The sequence below is a fragment of the Gambusia affinis genome, linkage group LG06 (genome assembly GCF_019740435.1).
Source record: "Gambusia affinis linkage group LG06, SWU_Gaff_1.0, whole genome shotgun sequence".
Lineage (NCBI taxonomy): Eukaryota > Metazoa > Chordata > Actinopteri > Cyprinodontiformes > Poeciliidae > Gambusia > Gambusia affinis.
Window position 1 is genome coordinate 14,024,545 of NC_057873.1, and position 21,221 is coordinate 14,045,765.

Consider the following 21,221-nt stretch of genomic DNA (forward strand, 5'->3'; position numbering starts at 1 on the left):
TCTGCTCAGGAGCGGCCTAACTTTTATGCATTTAATTGAACACCAAATCATCTTGCCCAATAAAGCTTGTGCACATGTCATCTCAGTGACATAAAACCTACAAAAAAGTTTTTGTAAACTTTGCAATCTTTCTTCTCTTCACAAAATCTAGTGTTCAGCTCACTTATGTGATTAGTTGCCCTCAATCCAAATGAGTATAATCTAAACACAACTCTGCACATTGCACTGCAGCTTAAACCAGAACCCAATGCTTTTAACAGTATTTTCTTTTTATCATTACTTTAATGCTCATGGTTTACATCCACATCAGCATTTCTATCCCCTCCAAAGTTCATACAGCGTTATCTGGATGAGGTTTAGACAAATTAGCATCTAAATACAGTATACGCTGTCGATGTTGCTGAAATGAGAGGGATTTAGAGCCAGCAGAGGTGATTCAGAACCCTGGATAGACTGCTGACTTCAGTTGCCCACAACATTCCATTAGCGGACTGTAATTATTTGATAGCACATGGGGTAGCTACCCCCTGATGCTGTTTTCTTCAGCAGTATGTCTTGATGTGCATGCTGTCGTTTGTACTTGAATCAGTGAACTTTTCCACGACCACTACAGCACGTACCACTGCAAAGGAACTCTGTTTTGGATGCCAGCTTCGTGTCTCGCTAATTCCCACTCATCGCATGGCTTGAAATGCTCCTCAATTATTTTCTAGTGCAGTTGCATATCTGCAGAGCATTGCCCCACATAAAACTCTGCTTTGAAATGTGTAGTGGGAAATTAATGCACTCGGGATGGGCAAGACCAAGGTTTTTCCGTATGTTTGCATTGCAAACAAGCTGAGCCATGTGGGTGGAAAAATGAAAGCCATTTGTTGGGACTAATTAATAAAGAACATGCACATGTGCAATTGGGGGGATTTGTTTTTGGTAGCTTGCTCAGCCACATACTCTCCTTGCTTAATCAAGCAAATAATGCCAAATTCATCTGAAACAGCATCTGTGAGTGAAGGGGAAGGAATATAAGGTTATAGAGACAGGAAAATGCGCTTGCATTTCTGAGAAAACTTTCAGTTTGTGAACATATTTTGGCACATATTGTATTGCAAGGAATGTGGAACAACATCTGCCATCATTAAACTACGTAAATTTAGCATTCTGAATATCTTATGATCAATATGCTAGACCTCAAGTTGTTCGTCAGCCTGTTCTCCCCTGTAGTATTGCGCTCAGCCAGCCAGATGACAGCGTACCCATATTGTCGACAATATAATCCTCGGTCTCTGCATCCTTCAGAGGAATCCAAACGCTTCTGGAGTTTGGGGCTGGTCCTGCTGAAGAACAGCTGTCTACAGTGACCCAGAGAGATTGAAAATGTGAGCTTTAAGAAAGGGAGGAATGGGGGTAAATTTATGCTGGCACAATCTCCATGAACAGAGAAGTTGGATGATTGTTCCAAAAACACCATCTGGTTTTCACTTTGAACTAACTGATCAAAAGCTGTCGGCCAACTAAAACAACACCCTCCCCAATTTTTCCTGTTGTTTCTCCTGTTACCTCAGTCTATTGATCCCCCCCCCTTCTAGTGAAAGATTAGCTGTCTTGCGCATTGGTCTGCAATGGCGTTGTCTCAAATGCCCAACTCGTCAACCCATTGCACTTACCCATCAAAGTATTCACTTTACTAAACAGATGTTGGTCATGTTATAAAGGTCAAAAGTGGGAAAAGGTGTTTTAGTTCTTAATTCAAACATAGGGACAGAACTTTGACAGCTGGTGCTCCCAATGCTGTCATTTAAAGCGATTGAGAGATGGAAATATCAACAAATTAAATTAATCATGACATTAACTCTTGCTGAGAGGAACATGGGAGTTTGTTTTTGTTTTTTTTTTCTCAGAATGGAGGGCTGGTTCAGGCATTTCAAAAGAACATTGATTTTGTGGTCAGATTGACAGTAATGTGCATTTGAGTCTTTAGAAGTCAGTTGGCAGCAAGAAGAAGGATATCATGATTAAAAAGGCCCATATAGGAAGAGTTTAGTGCAAGTGGCCTCTGAATTAGCTTCTGCATTGCTATGTCTATTAGCACAGAAGATGCCTTTAGATCTTCCCCTGTCTTTTGATATCTGTCTCTCTTTCTGTCTGTGCTCCCAGATTCCCACAGATTTTTTTAGTGCCACCTCCACTGCTGCCACACCTGTCAGTTTGCCCCTTAGGTTGCTTTTACCCACATTTCTTTTAACGGATTTAACCACCCACAATGCTTTAAACCACCTACTGAGTGGATAACACTATTGCTCCAGGCAAGGATGAGTTTCCGGTTTTATTATGATGCACATCCATGCCCCCCTTGAGGTCCCCGCTCATATTCACACAAGCATGCAAATGCCTAGGCACACACAGCTGGCTGCTCAGTACCTAGGGATACTTGCTTGTTGAGTTAGCCTGCAGTCTTTTTGGGTTTTGCAATGTTGTTGTTTTCTTTACTGGCCTGAAGAGACCTGGCACAGGTGGAGCTCATGGATTTCAACGTAGCGAAGTGGTTGGCAAGGGGTGGTGGAGTTGTCCTGAAGGGGAATGCTTCCACTGATGGGGGATATGGTGTGTAAGTAGGGAAAGAATGTGGCACCTGGACCATTTCCTCTCAGGGGTTTTGTGGCAGCTGAGCCAGCCTTGAGCATCTGCACAGCTACGGGGTAATAAGCAGTTTTTCGACATTTGGTGCCGACCCATAAACATGCTTACAGATTCCCTCTCCATAGCCATTCACAGAGATGTCTGGCTACATTAAAGTGTGTTTGTGTGCTCCTTTTTTGTTTCATCCTCAGCGGATTTCTGTTCTCACTGCTGTGCCCTTCATTCGCAGCCAAACACAGTTCCTGGTTGTAACGTTAGTGTAGCTAAACACAGAGCAGATCTACTTTTTAAACAGATGGCTAGCTTCAAACCCAGAGTCAGTTTTCCCCTTGTGACTTGTTGACTGTCCAGGATAACTCACCACTTTGCTACCACAAGGCAAAAAAGGAAAACTGTATGAAAGAAAAAAAATGAGTGAAGACTCTTTATTTTTCTGTTATTTAAAGCAAATCTTCAGTAAGAAGAAATTGTTGACACTTTCCAATGTATTTTCCATTAACAATAAAGCACTTACAGCACTAACTGCTAGACCAAAGTGTAATTATGATCTACCTTGCTGCTTTTGCAGCTATGAACAAAATACACCTACATTGCATTTAAAAAGCCTGACAAATAGCTTTATTTATAAATAAATAATTAAAATCAACCTCCAAATTTGTGAGGTAAATAGCTTTGTTTGCTTCACGTGGGACAGGTTTATATGGAAATGAAGCTCTATCTTCAAAAAGAATCCTACCTTTGTCAATTAGGATAAATTAAGTTGTTTATTGAATTTGCATAATCTGAATGTTTGCAATGTTCAGAACTATTATAATTTGCACTGCACCGCTGAGGTTCCTTGTTGTTTTAATTGCTGTGGATTTTACCATGGACTATTTCCTGCTTGAAAATTCTTACTCAGTGAAATCCATTATCAGTTCAGGTTTTCATTTTTCTTGCTTTACATATGAAAAGTAGGGATATGTAAGAGCAGAAACATAGAAATAAACAAGATGAACTTTAAGAAATGTGGGCAGCAGGGGTATTAAAACTGAGACATAGTTATCCTGGGATAATTCTCTCACAGACTGAGATAAGTTGTCAAACTTGCTCTAAACTTGCTCTAAACAGTACCACAATATGGCATTGTTTACTGAAAGATTATGAGAATAATAGTATTAATGCTATGAATGTTATATCCTTCTCAGATATAGTTCCATGTGTGGTGCAGATACTACAAGGTTGACATTTCACACCTGGGAACATCCTGATCAGGATTCTTTTGTCAATGATACAGATATGACTCGTTTAAAACTAGACACATTTGGGTTTATAGGCTGTTAATATATATCAGGATAATTAAAACTAAGCCCAAATTTATTTATATGGATGACAGATTTAGATTTGAGTGATATCTTGACCTGATCAACATGGTTTTCTAATTGGAGATAATGTTTCAATTTGGAAGTGGCCTTGCCAGAGTTTCAACTGGAATCCCAAAGAGAATATGTGGTGAGATCTAATAATTAGATTTATGACCGCAACCCTCAAAACCTTAAAAGACAAAAAGCTAGCCATAAAAGAAGATTTGGCAAAAGTAAAAGTTTAAACATTCAAGTAATTGGTCAACAAGTGATAGTTTGAAAACATTTTTGAACACCATTCACACAGAATGTGATGTGGTCGTTACTTTTTCAACTGGCTGAGCAAATTTCAGCTGTGCAGCTTGCTGGGGATACAGTTAACAAAAATCATACAGCATGTCATCAACAGATGTGGAGATGAGTGTGATCAGGTAGTCAAATACAGATCATATAAAAATTACGGGATAAGAATCTCCGTCTGATATGTTATGAACACAAGATACCACAGTTAAACTGAAAGGATTCCTCTTTTTCTACTGTTTTTTTTTCTGACATTTAGTCATCAACAACATCATCTACAAAATATGTTTTTAAAGCTTACAATTCACTGCACCGTGTTCGAGGATTCCAGTTGAGTAATTGCTTGTCTTTGTGCATCCCTGTTTTTATAGATCTCCCTCTTGTCAATCTCTCAGTGGAGCCTCAGCCCGTTTTGGAGGGCAACCTTGTGAAATTCCACTGCTCTGCAAAGGCCAACCCTCCCGTTTCGCTCTACAGGTGAGTGTGACTCCAGTGCCCACACATAAGTCATCCACAAAGCTTTAAAGATCCTATAAAATATTGAAGGATGAGGAGAAACGCACTTAATGAGATATTTTCTGATCGATGTAGAAGGCAAAAAAAACATTTTCACATGGCAGAAAATTTAACACGGTATTGATGGTATTAATCTTTGTCAGACACTATATAATACCATTGCACCATTACTTCACCTCATAATTGTTATGAGAGGACACAAAACAATGAAACACTGCTGAAAAATATAATGGAAACATATTACAGAAAAACCAATTGGGAAAGCATGTCATGTTTCACTGGGCTGCAGTAAAATAATACAGAGCTTTGTTCTACAACTATTTGCTTTATGGTCACATCATCTCCCTTGAACTTTAAATGTCTATGAGTGTGTCAGAGGAAAGCTGAAAATCTAATTTGTGTGACATCTGAGGAAGATGTCAAAATTGCTGCTTTTTTCCCCATGAAATTATGTGTTAAGACAGCACCTGCCCCAGGGATCTGCCAGCTTTGTGCAATGGTAATGGGTGAATCTAGGCTTTTATTTCTTGTTTTACAAATGGCAATTTGAAATAGTTGACTTTGCCCGTTGTAAGGAAATAATGTGTCTTCACCCACACAAGAAATGTTAATATTGCTAAAATGAGAAAGCAAAATTAATTTGGAAGCAAGTTAAAATATGCAATTATCAAATGAGGAACAACAGGAGAGGCAGAAAAAAAAGGGGCAAACCATTAATCAAAATTCAGTCTCTCATCATGTGCTGATTTCCCTTTTCTGAATATCAACTGTACTAACAGGTGACATTAAAAAAAGGCAACAGAACCATAATGCAGACGGTTCTTCTTTTGTCTACAAAAGAAGAACATTCAGTCATTTGAATCTATATGACTGAGATTATATATCATTTGAATGATTGAATACATTCAATCATTTGAATGTATTCAAGATTGCTCAAAGACAAGTTGGCCATATATTCCTATTTTCAGACTTGATAAGACTTTGATGAGCAACATTTTTGTTTCTGAACTTTGATAAAAACTGTTCTTCAGTTCATTTGTGTCCCTGTCAAAAACATGAATGATGTTGGGGTCTAAAGGCAACGTTTTATGATATTTTGTTGTGTTTTTTATTCGGTGCATAAAAACATTAATCCACATTCCATCTATCCAGCCAGTCACCTTCTTCTTAATGGCGTGTGTCCTTGCAGAGTAAGTATTCTGCAAAATCTAGTGTAGAGAAGTGTAGAGTTTCATGCCTCAAACGGGGATATCATTTATTATACAGGCACATTTTATGTCACAATCAAGTAACTATGTTATGAAAATGCTGTATATACCTAAAACTATTTCAAATACATTTGACTTTGTATCATAGCATAGAATTTGGCTACTGCCTCTTTAAGAACCTTCAAACCTTTACCACATGTGGCTATAACAAATAATGTAAGAGATTCTTCATAGTCACAAACTTTCATATTTCACAAACATTCCATGGCCCAGCACACAATTTTTTTTTAGATTTTTAGCACCTTTATGATTATTTCTTATTATTTTGCACTTAATGCTTAGCAACCAAAATAAATAAAATCAGACACTGGATAAATATAAGAATACAAAGTGAACCTACATAACGAGAAGTGAAAACATGAAAAATTTTGAAAATCTCAATATATACTTGTTAAATCTATCCACTTCTTTCTAACATCTTCAACTCTGATGAAGCAAGAAAATGCACCTCTATTGTTCTTACAAATCCTGTATGGCCCTCCACATGAGGAGTACTAAAGTGATTTGTCAAGAGATGGCTCTCTGTGTGGGAGGTTTTTAAATCTGAGCAGAAAAATAAATGGAGTCAAATCAATAGCAAAAGCAATTGGCCAGGCTCTGAATCTTGTAATGGTACTGGGAAATGAAATGGGTGTACAACACACTCACAGGTGGCAAAACAGAGTTGTTGCTTTTGTTGTACAGATCATGCACTTTGGAAAAAAAGAATGCGGGAGAAAGGGCAGTGATATTGTGAAAAACAAGGTGTGTGTGGGTGTGTGTGTGTGTGTGTGTGTTAGACTTTGTCTGTGAACAGCACAGACAGATCATCTTTTTCACCTGCAGAGGCTACAAGGCTGGATCAATGCTAGAATCAGACCTCTCCACAGGGTATAAAGAGATTTGACTCTATGGGAGCTGACATATTCCTCCAGTTTAACAATCTATACAATAAAAGAATCGGTTGAAGGGTAAAACCAAAAGGGATTGAAAAACATCCATTTCCTACTTTAAAATATATTCCTCTACTTGTTACACTAGCAGTTTACTAGATTTACATTTTTAAAGTTAATCTAGTAACCTTTTCTACTAGGTTTTATCCTTGACCAGGTTTTCATGGTCACCTGTTTAGATTTGACAATGCTCTAACGCCTTGCTGTGCCATTTCCTCTTACAGCATAGTAGACAAGAAATTTTAAGCGTCCATAATACTTGCCTGGGGGAGCTAATCTATGTAGAGGCCCGACACAGTCTCCCTCTGAGAGCAAGATCATCATGGAGTGCAGAAAGCTGGTCAAGGAGTGTGGGACCATTATTCAGTGCTAATACACTGTCTTCCACAGATCAGATAGAGCCCAAAGACAGAGTAGTTCTTAGACGGATGGCCTCTTTTCTGTTCCCCAGAGAGTCATCCATTCCCTATATGCACTGCACCATCGTAACATCTTCCAATAGACACTTGAGACACACACCCAAGATAGTGTGGGGCAATAGTCAAAAGCATAGTGCCTCCAGCTGCCTGTGACCCCCTCGTGACTGCAACGGCATTTTAATAAAACTGTATTAAGGCAGGAGAAAAAAAAAAATTAATCTTTCCACACAACCTTTCCCCAGAAAAAATGAATGAGAAAACAAATCCTGGTGTGGTTATTTAAAGAGTAGAACAGGATTATAGGCAGTCATTTGCTTACCTCCAATCTGCTGCTCTGTGTGTGAACTGCTGATTCTAACCTGTAGTGAGAAAAGGCTTTAAGTGATTAGGAAGACTTGAAAAGTCTTGAAAAGAAAAAAAGTGATGTCTCAGACATCTTAGAACCTGTATGGCTCTAAGATGTCTATTCTGATAAAAAGTCTCCAATACAAAGGTTGACAAAGAAAATCCTAAAATCCTTATAAATGTAGAGTTAACCACATCCATGTCCATTGTAGGAGCTTATTCACTTGGAAATAGAAATTAAAAATGCACTTTTATGTGTAATACAACATATCATTTTTGTTTTCAATGCTAGTTTTTGGATGTTTTAATTTAAAAACTCTACCTTGCTGTATACGCACTGTTCTGTAATACTTCTTTTTTGCAAGTCTGACACCTTGTACCAGCAACACACAACAACAAAGAGTGTTTTACATCTTGTTTTTACCAAAAAGTCAAATAATTGCTTGAGATTCTCAGCATAGTGCCTGGAAACCTGAGATCTTGTGGTATTAAAACATCAGAAAATGTATCATTAAGGTTATGACTGTCTCACAAAGGGCTAAATTAGTGGGACAATTTGTTTGGTGAACAAAGTCAGCAATTTGGAAAGGCTTCACAGAGTTCTACAAACTTGACATCCTATTTCATCTATAGCTGAGACAGTACATGAGACTTATTTTAAGTCAAAAAGTAGTTTTTAAAATTTCATTATTGTATTACATAATGATGCAAAGCATTGAAAAACCCTCCACTTTTTAGAAATTCTTTGCACATCAGCACTTTAGGTACTTGGTAGAAAACAAAATATAAAAGTTGAAAAGAAGAAAAATTGCATGCTTTGTTTTTGTAAATGTACAAATAAGAAAAAAACTTATAGTGTTGCCAGTGCTCCATGAAACCATGATGAAAGATATTTAGAAAATGCAAATAGAATCAAATATACAAGAAAATCAAACAATTTCCAGTAGAGAGATGATATTCCTGATTATTTTAATATCATTCATACCTATCGACATTCAAGTTTTTTTACTTTTTTTTTTTTTTTTTTTTTTTTACCCTTTTGAAGTACTGGGCTACATATAGGGACGTTGATTTAATTTCTTGAGAGACCATAAAAGATGCTATCTTTTTATGACTATTTGAAAATAGCTGGACGCTGTTACTGAGCTTGCATATTTTCAATATCACAGTGACAGAAATCTTCCGTTTTAAAATGCATGGAAGGTGAACTAGAACGGCTCTGTGCTGTGCTTAACCATGTTATTAATAGCTATGAATCCTGATTTACTGTGCACCTTGAAGCTGATGGTACAGATATCCACCTAATTTAATTGCTAGTCTTTTATTGCCCTAATAACGTTCAGTAAATGCAAAATCTCCTTCTCTGTTTCACTTTCATCTTCTGCTTCCATTAGCAGCAGACCTTTTTATGTCTGGAACAGTGTTAATTTAAACACCTTTCACCAAACATAAACAGTTGTAATGCACACGCTGATCCATGCTGCTGTGGACACACCCAGGCAGACAGAATTCACAGCTTTTGTCTGAATGAAATCCCTGAATACAACGCAGCGGTGTAGACTGAGTCAGCTATTGAGGAAGCCTTGCATTGGCCCTTTAGCCCTCCCAAAGGGAATGCAGGTGTTTGTGTTACCCAAGGCTAGCTATGTTTAGACATGAGTTTTGGACATGGCCCAGCACACCAACAGAGCTCACTTGCTCCCCGAGGACGACGATATTCTGTCTCAGTTCCCCCTAACACTGTCAGGGGCTCCCTAACCTGGCAGCTGCAACTTTATCTCGGGAGCAGCCGGCTGCCCAAACATCTGTGCTTAACCCATTATGACTCCTGCAGTTTTAGCTTATAAAGTGGCAACAGAAACAGTTTCATTGTTTCCTAATTTTATTGCCCCATATGTCACCGTCTTTACAGTTATTTCACACATTTTTAAGGGGGAACATTAAGAACTTTGGTGGTTTTCTGAGAACTGGTACCAGTCCAGGAAGCAGTGATAGAGAAAAAAAAAATGTAATTTTCCTATTATTATTTTATTTCTTGTCAACGTTGTCACTTTCATTTTCACCTTACCATTTATCATTGTCAGTGCCCTCATTTTGATTACAGCAATGTCAGTGTGATTAATACCTTATTCTGTAAATCCATCTTGATCAACTTCACCCTGCAAACTGAAACTAAGTAGTTAATGTTCAGGGGTGAAGTCCAGTCAATTTATTTTGACTATGCAACATCAATTTCAAAGCAGGTGCTGGAGTGCATCCAAGGTGTCAAGGGTTAAAAGGCAAAGTAATGCACTGGACCTGCCAACTCAACATAGCCAAGAGCGAAAAGCCTGTGAAACAACAGTTCTGATTACAGTGTAATGTAGCCCTAAATATGAAGCAATTCAACTTGTAGTTATAAACTTAGATAGAATGCTTTGCAAAAATTATGTAAATCCATTGTGATCTTCTCGCACATTGTCATGTTACAACCCTGTACTACAATGTTTTTTACTGGAACATATGAGACGGATCTGTAAAAAGTAGTACATAATAATGAGCTGGAAAGAAAGGGATTAATTTACTGTCAACATAATTCAGATTTGAAGAAGTGAAAGAAAGTGATTTGATCAGATGAGAAATAAATTTTATTTTTTGTCTTCATGACCCTGAACAAACTGTCCTGTCCATGGAACATGGTGGTGTCAGGTTCATGCTCTTCATAGTTTGGCTTTATGTTTTATGTTAGTGTCAGGGAGCCAGAGCAAAACAAATAAACCAAGGAGAATAAAACACAGCAAGGAAACATGAGAAGAACACAGAGCAGACCGGGTTAGTAATGGGATGTGACGGGAGGAACCAGCAAAGAGAAACTGAGAATGAGTAACTTGGGGGGGTTGTTTAATAAACAAGAAACAGATGGTTGATTAGAAACAGGTTGCAGGTGTGAGAGGAGCAAGTACAAGGCAAATTGAGGAGAGACAATGAAAGTGGCACAGGGGGCAAGGGAGAGTACATGAACTAGGAAATTAATCTAACACGAAAGAAAAACTAGACTGAAGAAACAGTTTAACTAGACCAACAAAAAATAACTAGCCACAAAAAATAAACGTAAACTAGAATAGCTAAGGAAGGACTGAATTGAAGCCAAACGGAAACAACACTGATGTAATAAAAAAGAAACTAAAGAATACAGAAAGATCAAACTAGAATGAAATAAGCATCAAACAATCCCAGTTCCCAACAGTTAGTCTATGCGGAGCGGTGCATCAGACAAAAAGCAAGTTGTGAACAGTTCTGCTGTAAAACATAAATGAACCTAAAAAAATGCAAAGCCCAATTAGAATTCTGCTTCACTTGAGCTACTGATTGAATGAGGTAATCTGTTCTCATTTAAATGATAGCATTTTAGTCAAGCATGAGGCTAGCTTACTCATGGAAAACAAATTAGCTCCCCGTCCCATGGAAACTCTCTTCAGGACTGGCAGAGAGAGAAAATTGAGACAGGCGCCGGTTGCGTACTCATTTGCCGTATCAGCATGCAGACACTTGTCTTCTATGGATGTTTTCATCGTGCATCTTACATTGGGTGTCCCACAGCGCCATCTAAATTTTCTAAGGGGAACCAATACATCTGAAGACACCTTTGCTTCATTTTTATAAATGGGCCTTGTCTTTTGAAGCAGCTGAAAGCCAAAACAATGCATGCAGAGTGGGGCACAGCTGCCCGTGGCATCATCAAAGTCTTACCTTAACACATGTGGCATGTCACGAAATATATCATTCAAAGACACAAGCAGATGTTTTTTTCTTTTGTTTGTTTTCCAAGTGATCCCAAGTCAATTCATTAATGTCAGCTGTTGTGTTTAATACAGTATGTCTCTAGCAAAGTCTTCAAAGGTGGGAAAGCTACCTATTTGTCATTCTGTGATTTGTTTGTCTTGGTTGGTGCTCTGCGCTGCTCTCTGTCTGGTGTAATGAGGAACGTGCTGTCTGCTCTGAGTTGCCAGAAAGCTTGTCATTGCATGGAGAGCTGCCACAAAAATGTGCTGAAGCCAGCATAGAAAACCTGCCCCAGAACTGTGATTTATTCACCCAAAAGAACTATATTGGTGGGAGAAAGCTGTCTTTACCCTTAACCCATTCATTCGTTCTTCACCAATCTTTCCATCTTTTCCACCATCTGTTCTTCATCTCAGGTGGGCCAAAGGTGGGAACATGCTTAAGGAGGTCTCTGGGGACACCTATGAGGTTATCGTGGACCACTCATTCTTCACAGAGCCTGTTTCTTGTGAAGTTACTAACTCACTTGGCAGCACCAACGTCAGTCGGAACGTCGATGTCTACTGTGAGTGACAAAAATCTCTAGCGTGCCTGTGTAAAAAAACAACTTTACAATAATGCAAGGTCCTACATGTTTACTGTCTTTTTCTTTTCTTTTTTTCTGAGCTCTGGAGATTGAAGATAATAGTACTTTATATCATTTATTGTGGGTTTTTTATTCCAACAGTTGGGCCTCGTATGGCTGCCGAACCTCAGTCCTTGCAAGTTGACCTTGGATCTGAGGCCATTTTCAACTGTGCTTGGACGGGAAACCCTTCTCTGACTATAGTGTGGATGAAAAGAGGCTCTGGAGTGGTATGTATCCTTTTTCACAGAATTTACCTCTCTGAAATATAACTATCCAAATATAGGCACATCGTCATAAATGATCCAAAAGTGAATACAATTCAATTCAAAAAGTGAAAAATTCAAAAAGTAAAAATAATATATTTGATGGATCTCACAAGAAGTAAGAATGATACATCTGAAGTTTTATTTATTTTTTGAGGAGTGTTGCTTACAGCTAATACACTTTTTTTTTTCTTGAAAAATTAAAATATTTAAAAATTCATATGGAATCTTTTATGTGTCCTTGTACTATACAATATATAGTTTAAACACCGGATCTGGATGTGTTAATTATGAACTACTGTGCAAATACAGTATAGCATGGAGGCAATCAGTCCATACTGTAGCTCTGAGGGATTAACAATATCTGTGTAAATATTAAAGCAACGACTCCAAGCGCAGCCAGCCAGGTATTATGGATCTCTCCTAACATTGTGAATGCACTTTTCCTCTGAATTATTTTACAGCTGAGGTTATCCCTATGGCTTGTTCACATTTTTTGGCTGCCTTTTTGATCACTCAACTTTCCAAATAATGTGCTCAAACACAGGTTTTATAGTGATGAACTTTGAGACTCTCAGGAATGTTCTGTTGAACAGGTGTCAACTCTACAGGCTTCTGCATTATGGAGTATTTCTAAATTAATCATTCTTTTTTAATAGTTCAATTCATATTTATATTTGAGCTGTGAGCCATTATTATTAATAAATTAAAACAAAAGCTTCTTCAGAGCTTGATGTATGTCTGGTTCAAGATGTAATTTCACCATTACAATATTTTGCTATAGACCATGAAAACGTCTTAGACATCCAGGAGATTAATCTTTGAGATCCGGAATTGGAAACAATTGGTCTAAATGGAGGATTCTACGGGAAATGGTTTTCAAGAGTTAACTACATTGCTTTGAATGTCTATTAAAACTTTTTTTTTCACCCCATCTTTGTGACCTGCTCTCTCATGAGAGCCATTGCTTTGATCCAGAAAATCAGACTCATTCCACCTTTCCTTTTGTCAACATCAAAGGCCATAGCCTTTCCTCCACTGAGCTCAGACCCTAAATTGGATTTTAATAATTAAGAAGAGCTGCCCTTTAAGGTATTAAGTGGTCCGTGTGCTGCCTTGGTACTTTTTCCTCCTTAGCCCTGCCTGACTGCCATCAGAAATGCAAAGGTTTTTTTGTGCTGATTGCAGCTGATGACCTACGAATTTTTCTTGCCTACAGGTTCTTAGCAATGAGAACCTACTAACTTTGAAAAACGTGAGGCAAGAGGACGCAGGGAAGTATGTGTGTCGTGCTGTCGTCCCACGTGTCGGAGCCGGGGAGAAGGAAGTTTCTCTTACCGTAAATGGTGAGTTGTGTCACTGTTGTGTCCCCCACACAAACTGGTCATTTTGGCCTCCACATAGCTGTCGTCTGTAAAACGTAGACAGTAGTGTGAATCTAGAGGTCTGAGGTCAACAGCAACAACAAGAAAGCAATTTGTCACTGTAGTCAGCATTCTGTTTCCTTTGTAGTTCACAGACATCTTTCACTGAGAAACTTCTAACATAACATTCTGTTTTTCTTCAGCCTGTCATTTGATATATAATTTTCTTGAAAACTTGGTTACTTTCCAGCACAGGCCTTGAATTATAATGCCCACCAATAGATGTAGCACATAAAAACGGTACAAAAACATGCTCATACAGATTAAGCTTTCTAACAAAACTAACTTGATGCACAATACACAGTTCTTTCATTAGGACTCACTACTGTGAAGCCTCTCCATCATAAAAGAAAAAAAATAAAATAAACACATACTAACCTTTTCAGGACATGGTCTTACATTTCATAAACAGGTGAAATGTGCTTAAATGCTAATTAGATTCAGCATGAGTCACAGGGAGTCTGCCTTTTTCTGAGGCACTGACTAACTAATGAATACCAGCCTTGGTGGGAGACCTGGCAACTCTCAAACAAATGACTTCATTATCAGTGCTTGATATTCATGGAGCATGCTTCAGCATGGCAGAGGGTCTGAGTTGTGGGATTTACATGTTTTTTTTTTTATTTCCCCCTGTGTCCATCTGTGAGAAACCTGGACAAAAACAAGACCAAAAAAGAAGGATATTGTTAACACTTGCACTGGATTGTTGCACACTTTGAAAGCTAACAAAATGCTTTGCCTGTAAGCAACTCTCATGCTGATTTGGGGATGAAGATATTTCAAGTGGCAAACATGCTGTTTAAAGGTTTCCCTTTTCACAAACCCAGACACTGGTTTGGCATATCAGAGGGAACGAGATACCAGCATTCCCTCAAGCAAGGAATCGGAATCATGACTTTCTATGAACCGCAAGGAGCCCCCTCGTTCTGGGAAAGGAATTAAGTCTAAACCCTTGCAAAAGAGAAAAAATCACGTCTACTTCTATTGTCTCCCATTCCTTTTATAGCAACCTAGTGTGCCATTATCATTGCAGCTTTATTGTTTACACTGAATACGTTTCATCCACTGTACTCACTGTTATTTTGATTGCACCTTTTTTTTCTTCTCAACTAATGGAGATTGTATTGTTTTTCAAAATGATGCCATGAAAGAAAGATGATGGAGTGTTTTAATAAAGATTACAACACAACTCAGGGCACTCTGGGAAACCCGCGGCAAAACTGAGATGACATGTTTACTTGGTCTCTGTAGATATCCTTCAAGTGAATTTGGAATGCCCTGCAGTCTTTTGTATTTCTTAATGCTCTTTATTCATTGCCTTTTTGCGTGTCTCCAACCTCCGCGCTTGGATTGTCATTTGACATTCAAAGCCTCCATTCTTTTTAGCCTTCTGAATAATTGAATTCCATCTCTTCTTCCCAACTTTCTCAGAAATCTTGAGTCAATTCTCACCCAGACCTTGAGGCAAATCAGATAGTCCGACTGTGCAAACACTGTGGTTGAACTGTCGTCGTGTGGGGAGCTCTCACCCGATATTCATTGATTGCCCCATGCCACCATCTCATCCACAAATGAACCTCGCTTCTCATCAGCCTTTTTTATCCCCAACATCATCGACTGTCAGATGCACACAATTGATTCCGACCATGATTTGCTAAGATAGCAGATGTGCAGGGTTTGTCAGCAGGATTGCTGTGGCACAATAACAGATCAGGGAAGGAAGGCTGCACCACATTTCTAGTATTCATGATGTGATGGCATCTGTTGCACTTTTTGCTGTTTTTGTATTATTTGTTTTTCCTGCAGTCATCCGCTGATTCCTTAAAGCCATCATTTAAATTGCATGTGTTTACAATTTGTCATCGCCTCTATCTTCCCCAGTTGTTTTGTGTCACCGACTCCCACTGTGGCTTACCCACGTGAGCATGAGGATTCTTTCCCTGGGGAAGGATGTAATTTAATTATAATCAAACAGCTAGCAGGGGGAGCAGTTTGTGTTTAAATCACTAATGGATATATATTGCTTACTGCAGTCAACCATTTTTCAGAAAAGATTTGTTGCTCGGTGTTCAAACGCAACGTTGGAAAGTGGCTTAATGCATGAAAGACAGTCTGGGACGTTTTTAATTGTCTGTTGTTTATATAGCAGAAATTATTACTGCAAACTGTCTAAATTTTTATCATCCTGATGAGATGGGAGTAAAAGACCATTTCCAGGATGCTTAAGATTAAACTTTTAAGCTAACGGCCATCTATTTACACTGTAAATAATTCATTGATGTGTGTGAGTAAACTTTTTACTTTGTGTGGGCAAAATGACACTCAAATGAGCCCAGTACAACTGAAGGAGGGAGCGAGGGCTGGAAAATCGTGCAATATCCCACATAACATTTGCTTTTTTTAGCTCCTACACTATCTTTATATAGCTAGGTAATTAGCAGTCCTGCATTTTTAAAACTAGACGTTATATCATGAAAGATAAAAAAAAATAAAAAATTCTGCATTTGGAATGTAGTAAATGTAATCTGACCATTTAAACTTCTGCTCTGTGTAAAATGATAACTTCACACATCACACAAAAATATAACTTCACTGTCTGCTCAGCTGAAGCTAGATTTTTGATCCATTTATTCCCCACTTTTAAAACCAGGGTGATTTATTTAAAGGTTTTGGCTTGTATAGAAGATTATATCGGCTGCCCTAATTTTAGATTTAAATGTCTTACTCATTTTTGGGTATAATGTATAAATTCACAGGTTTGAACTATTTTTTATCTTTCTGAATTTTCTCAAGCTCAAAATTATATTTACAGTCTTAGACATATACATGCATTATTCAGCATTATTTAAATAAAGATTACATAGCAGATCACATATCTACACAGATTGTGTAGAAATCTACACAATCTGCGTGTAGATAGCTACATAATCTGCTTAATTCTGACTCAGGCAGGCATTTTAAGCTCATTCTACCTATTTTCATGAGGACTGAAGTCAAGGTGATAAGTGTAATGTTAGCTATCTTTATCCATTGTTAAGCTTTTGTTTTCCTGTTTGAATGCTCAATTTTATCCTAGTTTCAACCATCTAGCTCTGTCTTTTTGCAGTGATATCATGACTGAAAAGTAATATTGCCACAGCCTTGTTTAACAGTTGTTGCTGTGTCCCAAGGCTGTAAGTTCTTGTAATAACTGAAAGTTTGTCTTGTCTGATCATATTTATTTCTCTACAAGGTAGTTGGTTTGGCTACGTGGAAAGCTCCAAAATTCATTAAAGTTTCAAAACATTAATTGACTTTTTACAATCAACTATCTTTCAGTCTATGTTTGTGGTAAACTAGTTCATAGTTAACTGGGACACTTGTATTTCACTATCTTTCTACAGCTGTTCATGTCACCATAAACAGCTCTGAGCTGTTTATGGTGACAGCCCTGACCCTTGGTTGTTCCCGGGTTATCGCTATACAATCTTAACTATAATTCAGTTGATCAGAATATTATGTCAGATATTCCAAGATCGTCTACCTATCCTCTTGATTTAAATAATAGAATCCATGTGGTAAGAATACATGTGGTAAAAAATGTATCCTGCCAGAGCTTCTTTATCTATTTCAATTCCTCCGGATGGATAAACAATTTAAATTGTTCACAGAATGTTATCAAAATTTATTTGGGATTGCAAAAAAGCCAGATTTGGATATTCAACACTACAGTTGCAAAATGATAAAGCGGGTATAATCCTTTGTAGCTTAAAAATGTACCCTTTGCAGTATTGCTGGTGTAATTGTTAATATTCTGCCAGATGCATAAAATTGCATAAAAACAACCATTGGAAAGAATTGTATACCAGTTGAACTTAAGAAAACATTCATCCATGTGTACACTATGCTAAAAATTTGGTCTTTTCTAGCAAAACAGCAAAGGCTGAAGAAAGAAAGAGAAACATAAAGACATAATAAAGATTATACACCATGAACGCAAGTACTGGATTGACAGGGGCATTATAGTCTTTTATAATTTTACTAAAAATGCTGAAAAATTCTGTGCCAAATACATTTTACCATATGAGATGTTTTTCTCTAACGTAAAGAAAAATGATTAATACTTGGTTGAAATATCATTGACGACTCGGAGTACAGCAATAACAAGATGATGACTCAAACCTGAACTGTCCACATAGGGTCACTAGATGAGTGTTGTGCAGGAAATATTTTCAATTGTAAAAATTACCTTAACTCTAAAGCTGAAAGAAGTCAAATTTAAAGAAAAATGGATAACTTAGAAAATGTCAATAACTGAAAGAACTGCAATAACTATGAAAACTGGTAGCTGTTCCCCATGTTCAATTGTTAATTTTATTTCACTTAGTTTTTTTTTGTTTTTTTTTCTGTTGTGGGTAATTTATTTCTTTGTCTGTTTATTAAAAAAAATAAGGAAAACAACATATTAAAAAAGAATGCAAAAACCATAACTGGAACAAACACTATATGTAGATGCTAATTACAGTGGACTCACTAATAGGATTCGCAATCAAAATGTTTTTGTGCTAAAGACAATTAGCTAGAATGGAAGACATTATATATTTTACATAGCATACAGAGGAAGCTCTTGCTGCATGGATGTACAGAGGGAGTGATTTGAATAAAGCACCAGTCTATATGTGTTTGGCCCACAAGACACAGATGCTGATGCTTAACTAATTAGGGTGTTGCTGGAAACAAGCAACCTAAAAATAAAAAATACCTCAGTGCATATTTTTGTTTAATCAGTTTTACACAAATAAAACCAACCTGACTATTTATTTTTGGCAAGTGAAAAGACTGTTGGAAAGCTATTGTCAGGATCTGTGCTTTTCTCTGTTTGTTTTGAGTTTCTATGTCTCTGAGTCTCCGTGTTGTCTTGTCTCCCCTTGATTGTTCCCAGGTGTGTCTTGTTTCCGTGATTACCCTCAGTGTATTTAACCCCACCTGTGTTCTTTGTTGGGTCCTCTTCTCATTTGGCGTCGTTTCTGTCAGTGTGTTTTCGGTCCGTCTTTAACTGTCCAGTCATATACCAGTTGTTACCTGTGTTGAGCCCTAGTTTTCCGCTCATCAGTGCTGCCTGGGTTTTGGACGTCTTATGTATTTTATGCTGCGCTTTCACCATTAAACTCATCATTTCTCTATATCTGAGTCTGCTGCATTGCCTATCACTAGTGATGGGCAAATGAAGCCTCATGAAGCAATGAAACTTCCGGCCCATTGCTTTGCCCAAAAGTTCATTACTCGATGCTTCATTCATTTCTCACTAGTGACATCTGCTGGTAAAGCTGTGACAGCCTTGTTACTCAGACAGACATATTTATAAACAATTAGTAAATGCAATATTGTCACAAAGTTTTTGTCAAACTCACGTTTAGTAACAGGAGAGTCAATTAAATCCTATTTAACTAATCATTTTTAGTTATTAAAATTATTTGTTGCCAATCCTAATGGCTGTTTTCTTCTGTCATTGACTGATTTAACAGTAGACATTTGTTTTGGTGTACTCGGAGTGCAGTGCTTGTTGGGGAAGACGGTTTTCTTTGAGTTTTGATTTGCCTCCTGAAACACTTTCAATTGGCTCTCTGATCTGATCCCTTATATTTTTACTCATAAGCCAGAATTTTACTTTTCCAACAGCTTTAAGTCTGTTTCTGCTGTGCAAGACTGATATATTTTTGCAGAACAAAGAAATAGTGGAAATTTCAAGAAGGTGAAAATTTTAGAGGTGAAGGGTTTAATTATTGTTATTTAAGAATCTTGTGAGTGAATCATCTCAAAGTCTTCCCTGATGTCAGATTTTTTCTTCTTCTTGCTGGCTCCATTTCAATCAAGTTTATTTGTGTAGCACATTTCAGCAACGATGCAGTGTCAAAATGTTTTACTTAATAAAAACACATAAATATAAAGTCATAAAATATGCCACAATCAACCATTGAGAAAACTGGTAACAAACATTACATTTTGATGTGTGTCATCATCAAAATCATTAATACACATGAACTATAAAAGGTTCCTTTTATTTCGGCCACTTATGAAGACAAATACTCCACTCATGCGATCAAGCAGCGGCTCATCACGCTTTTATTTTGAAAACCGACACGCAAAGTGAAGCAGTCACGTGACCCATGCAATGCGAGGCCTCGTTTGTTGCCAGTCACGTGGTTTTCAGCAAGACGACACAAGCCTCGAAGCGGGGCTTCATCGGACACGCCCCCTTATTACTCGGTACAAACCTCGAAGCCTGGCTTCAGATAGCCCATCACTACCTATCACCACCTCTTGACAGCTATGTGTTATAGCTTTCATTATTTGAAAAAAAAAAATCGAAGCTTCAGCATTTAAACAGCAGCATGGGCTTAGACATTTAAAACACAGACTTTTTGAGCTTTGAGTGTTTGCACAACCTAACACACATGGGTGCATGCACACCGTTAGGCAGTGTTTCGCACTGCCTAGCACATACACACACATATATATTCAAAGGAGAAACTTGTTGCCAAATTTTTTATTTGCAATAAAATATTTGTGTAGAAGTAGCTCTGCTGTTAGATGATTATGAGTTTGTGCCACACTTTGTTTCTTTGTATAAACTCTTTGCAGAGATGTTGTCTGCAAATTGTGAATCTTATTTCAGCTCCAGTTTTAAGCACTATGTTTGACCAGAAAATAAAACCACGAGTGTTTATGGCTTGTGGCACAGAGTGTGTTTCATGATCTCTAGTGAAGAAATGTCATATCTTGTTTTTAATCAGCCCAGTTGAGAAAGGGATAATTTTCAACTTAGCCAAATCTACTCTGACTAAATGTAGATAATGGGATACAGTAAAGCTGAAGTTCCACTTTGTGTAGGTTTATTTGCTTTTTGCAGTTATAGATTTAAAACAACTCACTTGCTGATAACTACTTAAATGGAAATAAAGCAATTTTTTTTCCCATGCCCAAATGAGCATTACATTTCTAAGCATTCTATTGTTAATGTGTTTGCTCAAAATGGTCCATATTGCTATTATTTACGACAAAGTCGTGTCAGGTTTCTTTTTTGGACAAAATCATAAGCTGACTCTGATTGACAGATTTAGTGGAAACCTCTCAGTGGAAATCATGGCTATGAATGAGCAAGACATTGACAGTTTCACTTGTTTCTGGGTTTTCTTTTTCCCTTTGCGAAAAAAAAAAAAAGGAAATAAGTGCATAGAAATCCTTAGAACCACATGGAGGCAGAGGGAGAAATGTCAAGCAAATGTCTAACTTAAGGGAAGGAAATGTTAGCTGTGGCATTTTGACACCCACACTGATATTGTGTAATCAGCTTGCAATGTCCACTCTTGAGGCAACACCTCCTCAAATGAGAGAGGGAAACATTGCA

At 37.7% G+C, this 21,221-nt stretch overlaps 1 protein-coding gene across 17 annotated transcripts in view; it reads left to right on the top strand.

Annotated features, from left to right (window-relative positions):
- kirrel3b (kirre like nephrin family adhesion molecule 3b) overlaps positions 1–21,221 on the top strand; it is a 217,516-nt gene that overhangs the window by 175,241 nt on the left and 21,054 nt on the right. For all 17 annotated transcript variants that reach the window (XM_044119064.1, XM_044119069.1, XM_044119066.1 and 14 more), the window contains 4 exons: positions 4,649–4,754; positions 11,936–12,084; positions 12,247–12,374; positions 13,630–13,756. In XM_044119064.1, coding sequence (XP_043974999.1) covers positions 4,649–4,754; positions 11,936–12,084; positions 12,247–12,374; positions 13,630–13,756 — 510 coding nt within the window. The remainder of the gene's footprint in view (positions 1–4,648; positions 4,755–11,935; positions 12,085–12,246; positions 12,375–13,629; positions 13,757–21,221) is intronic.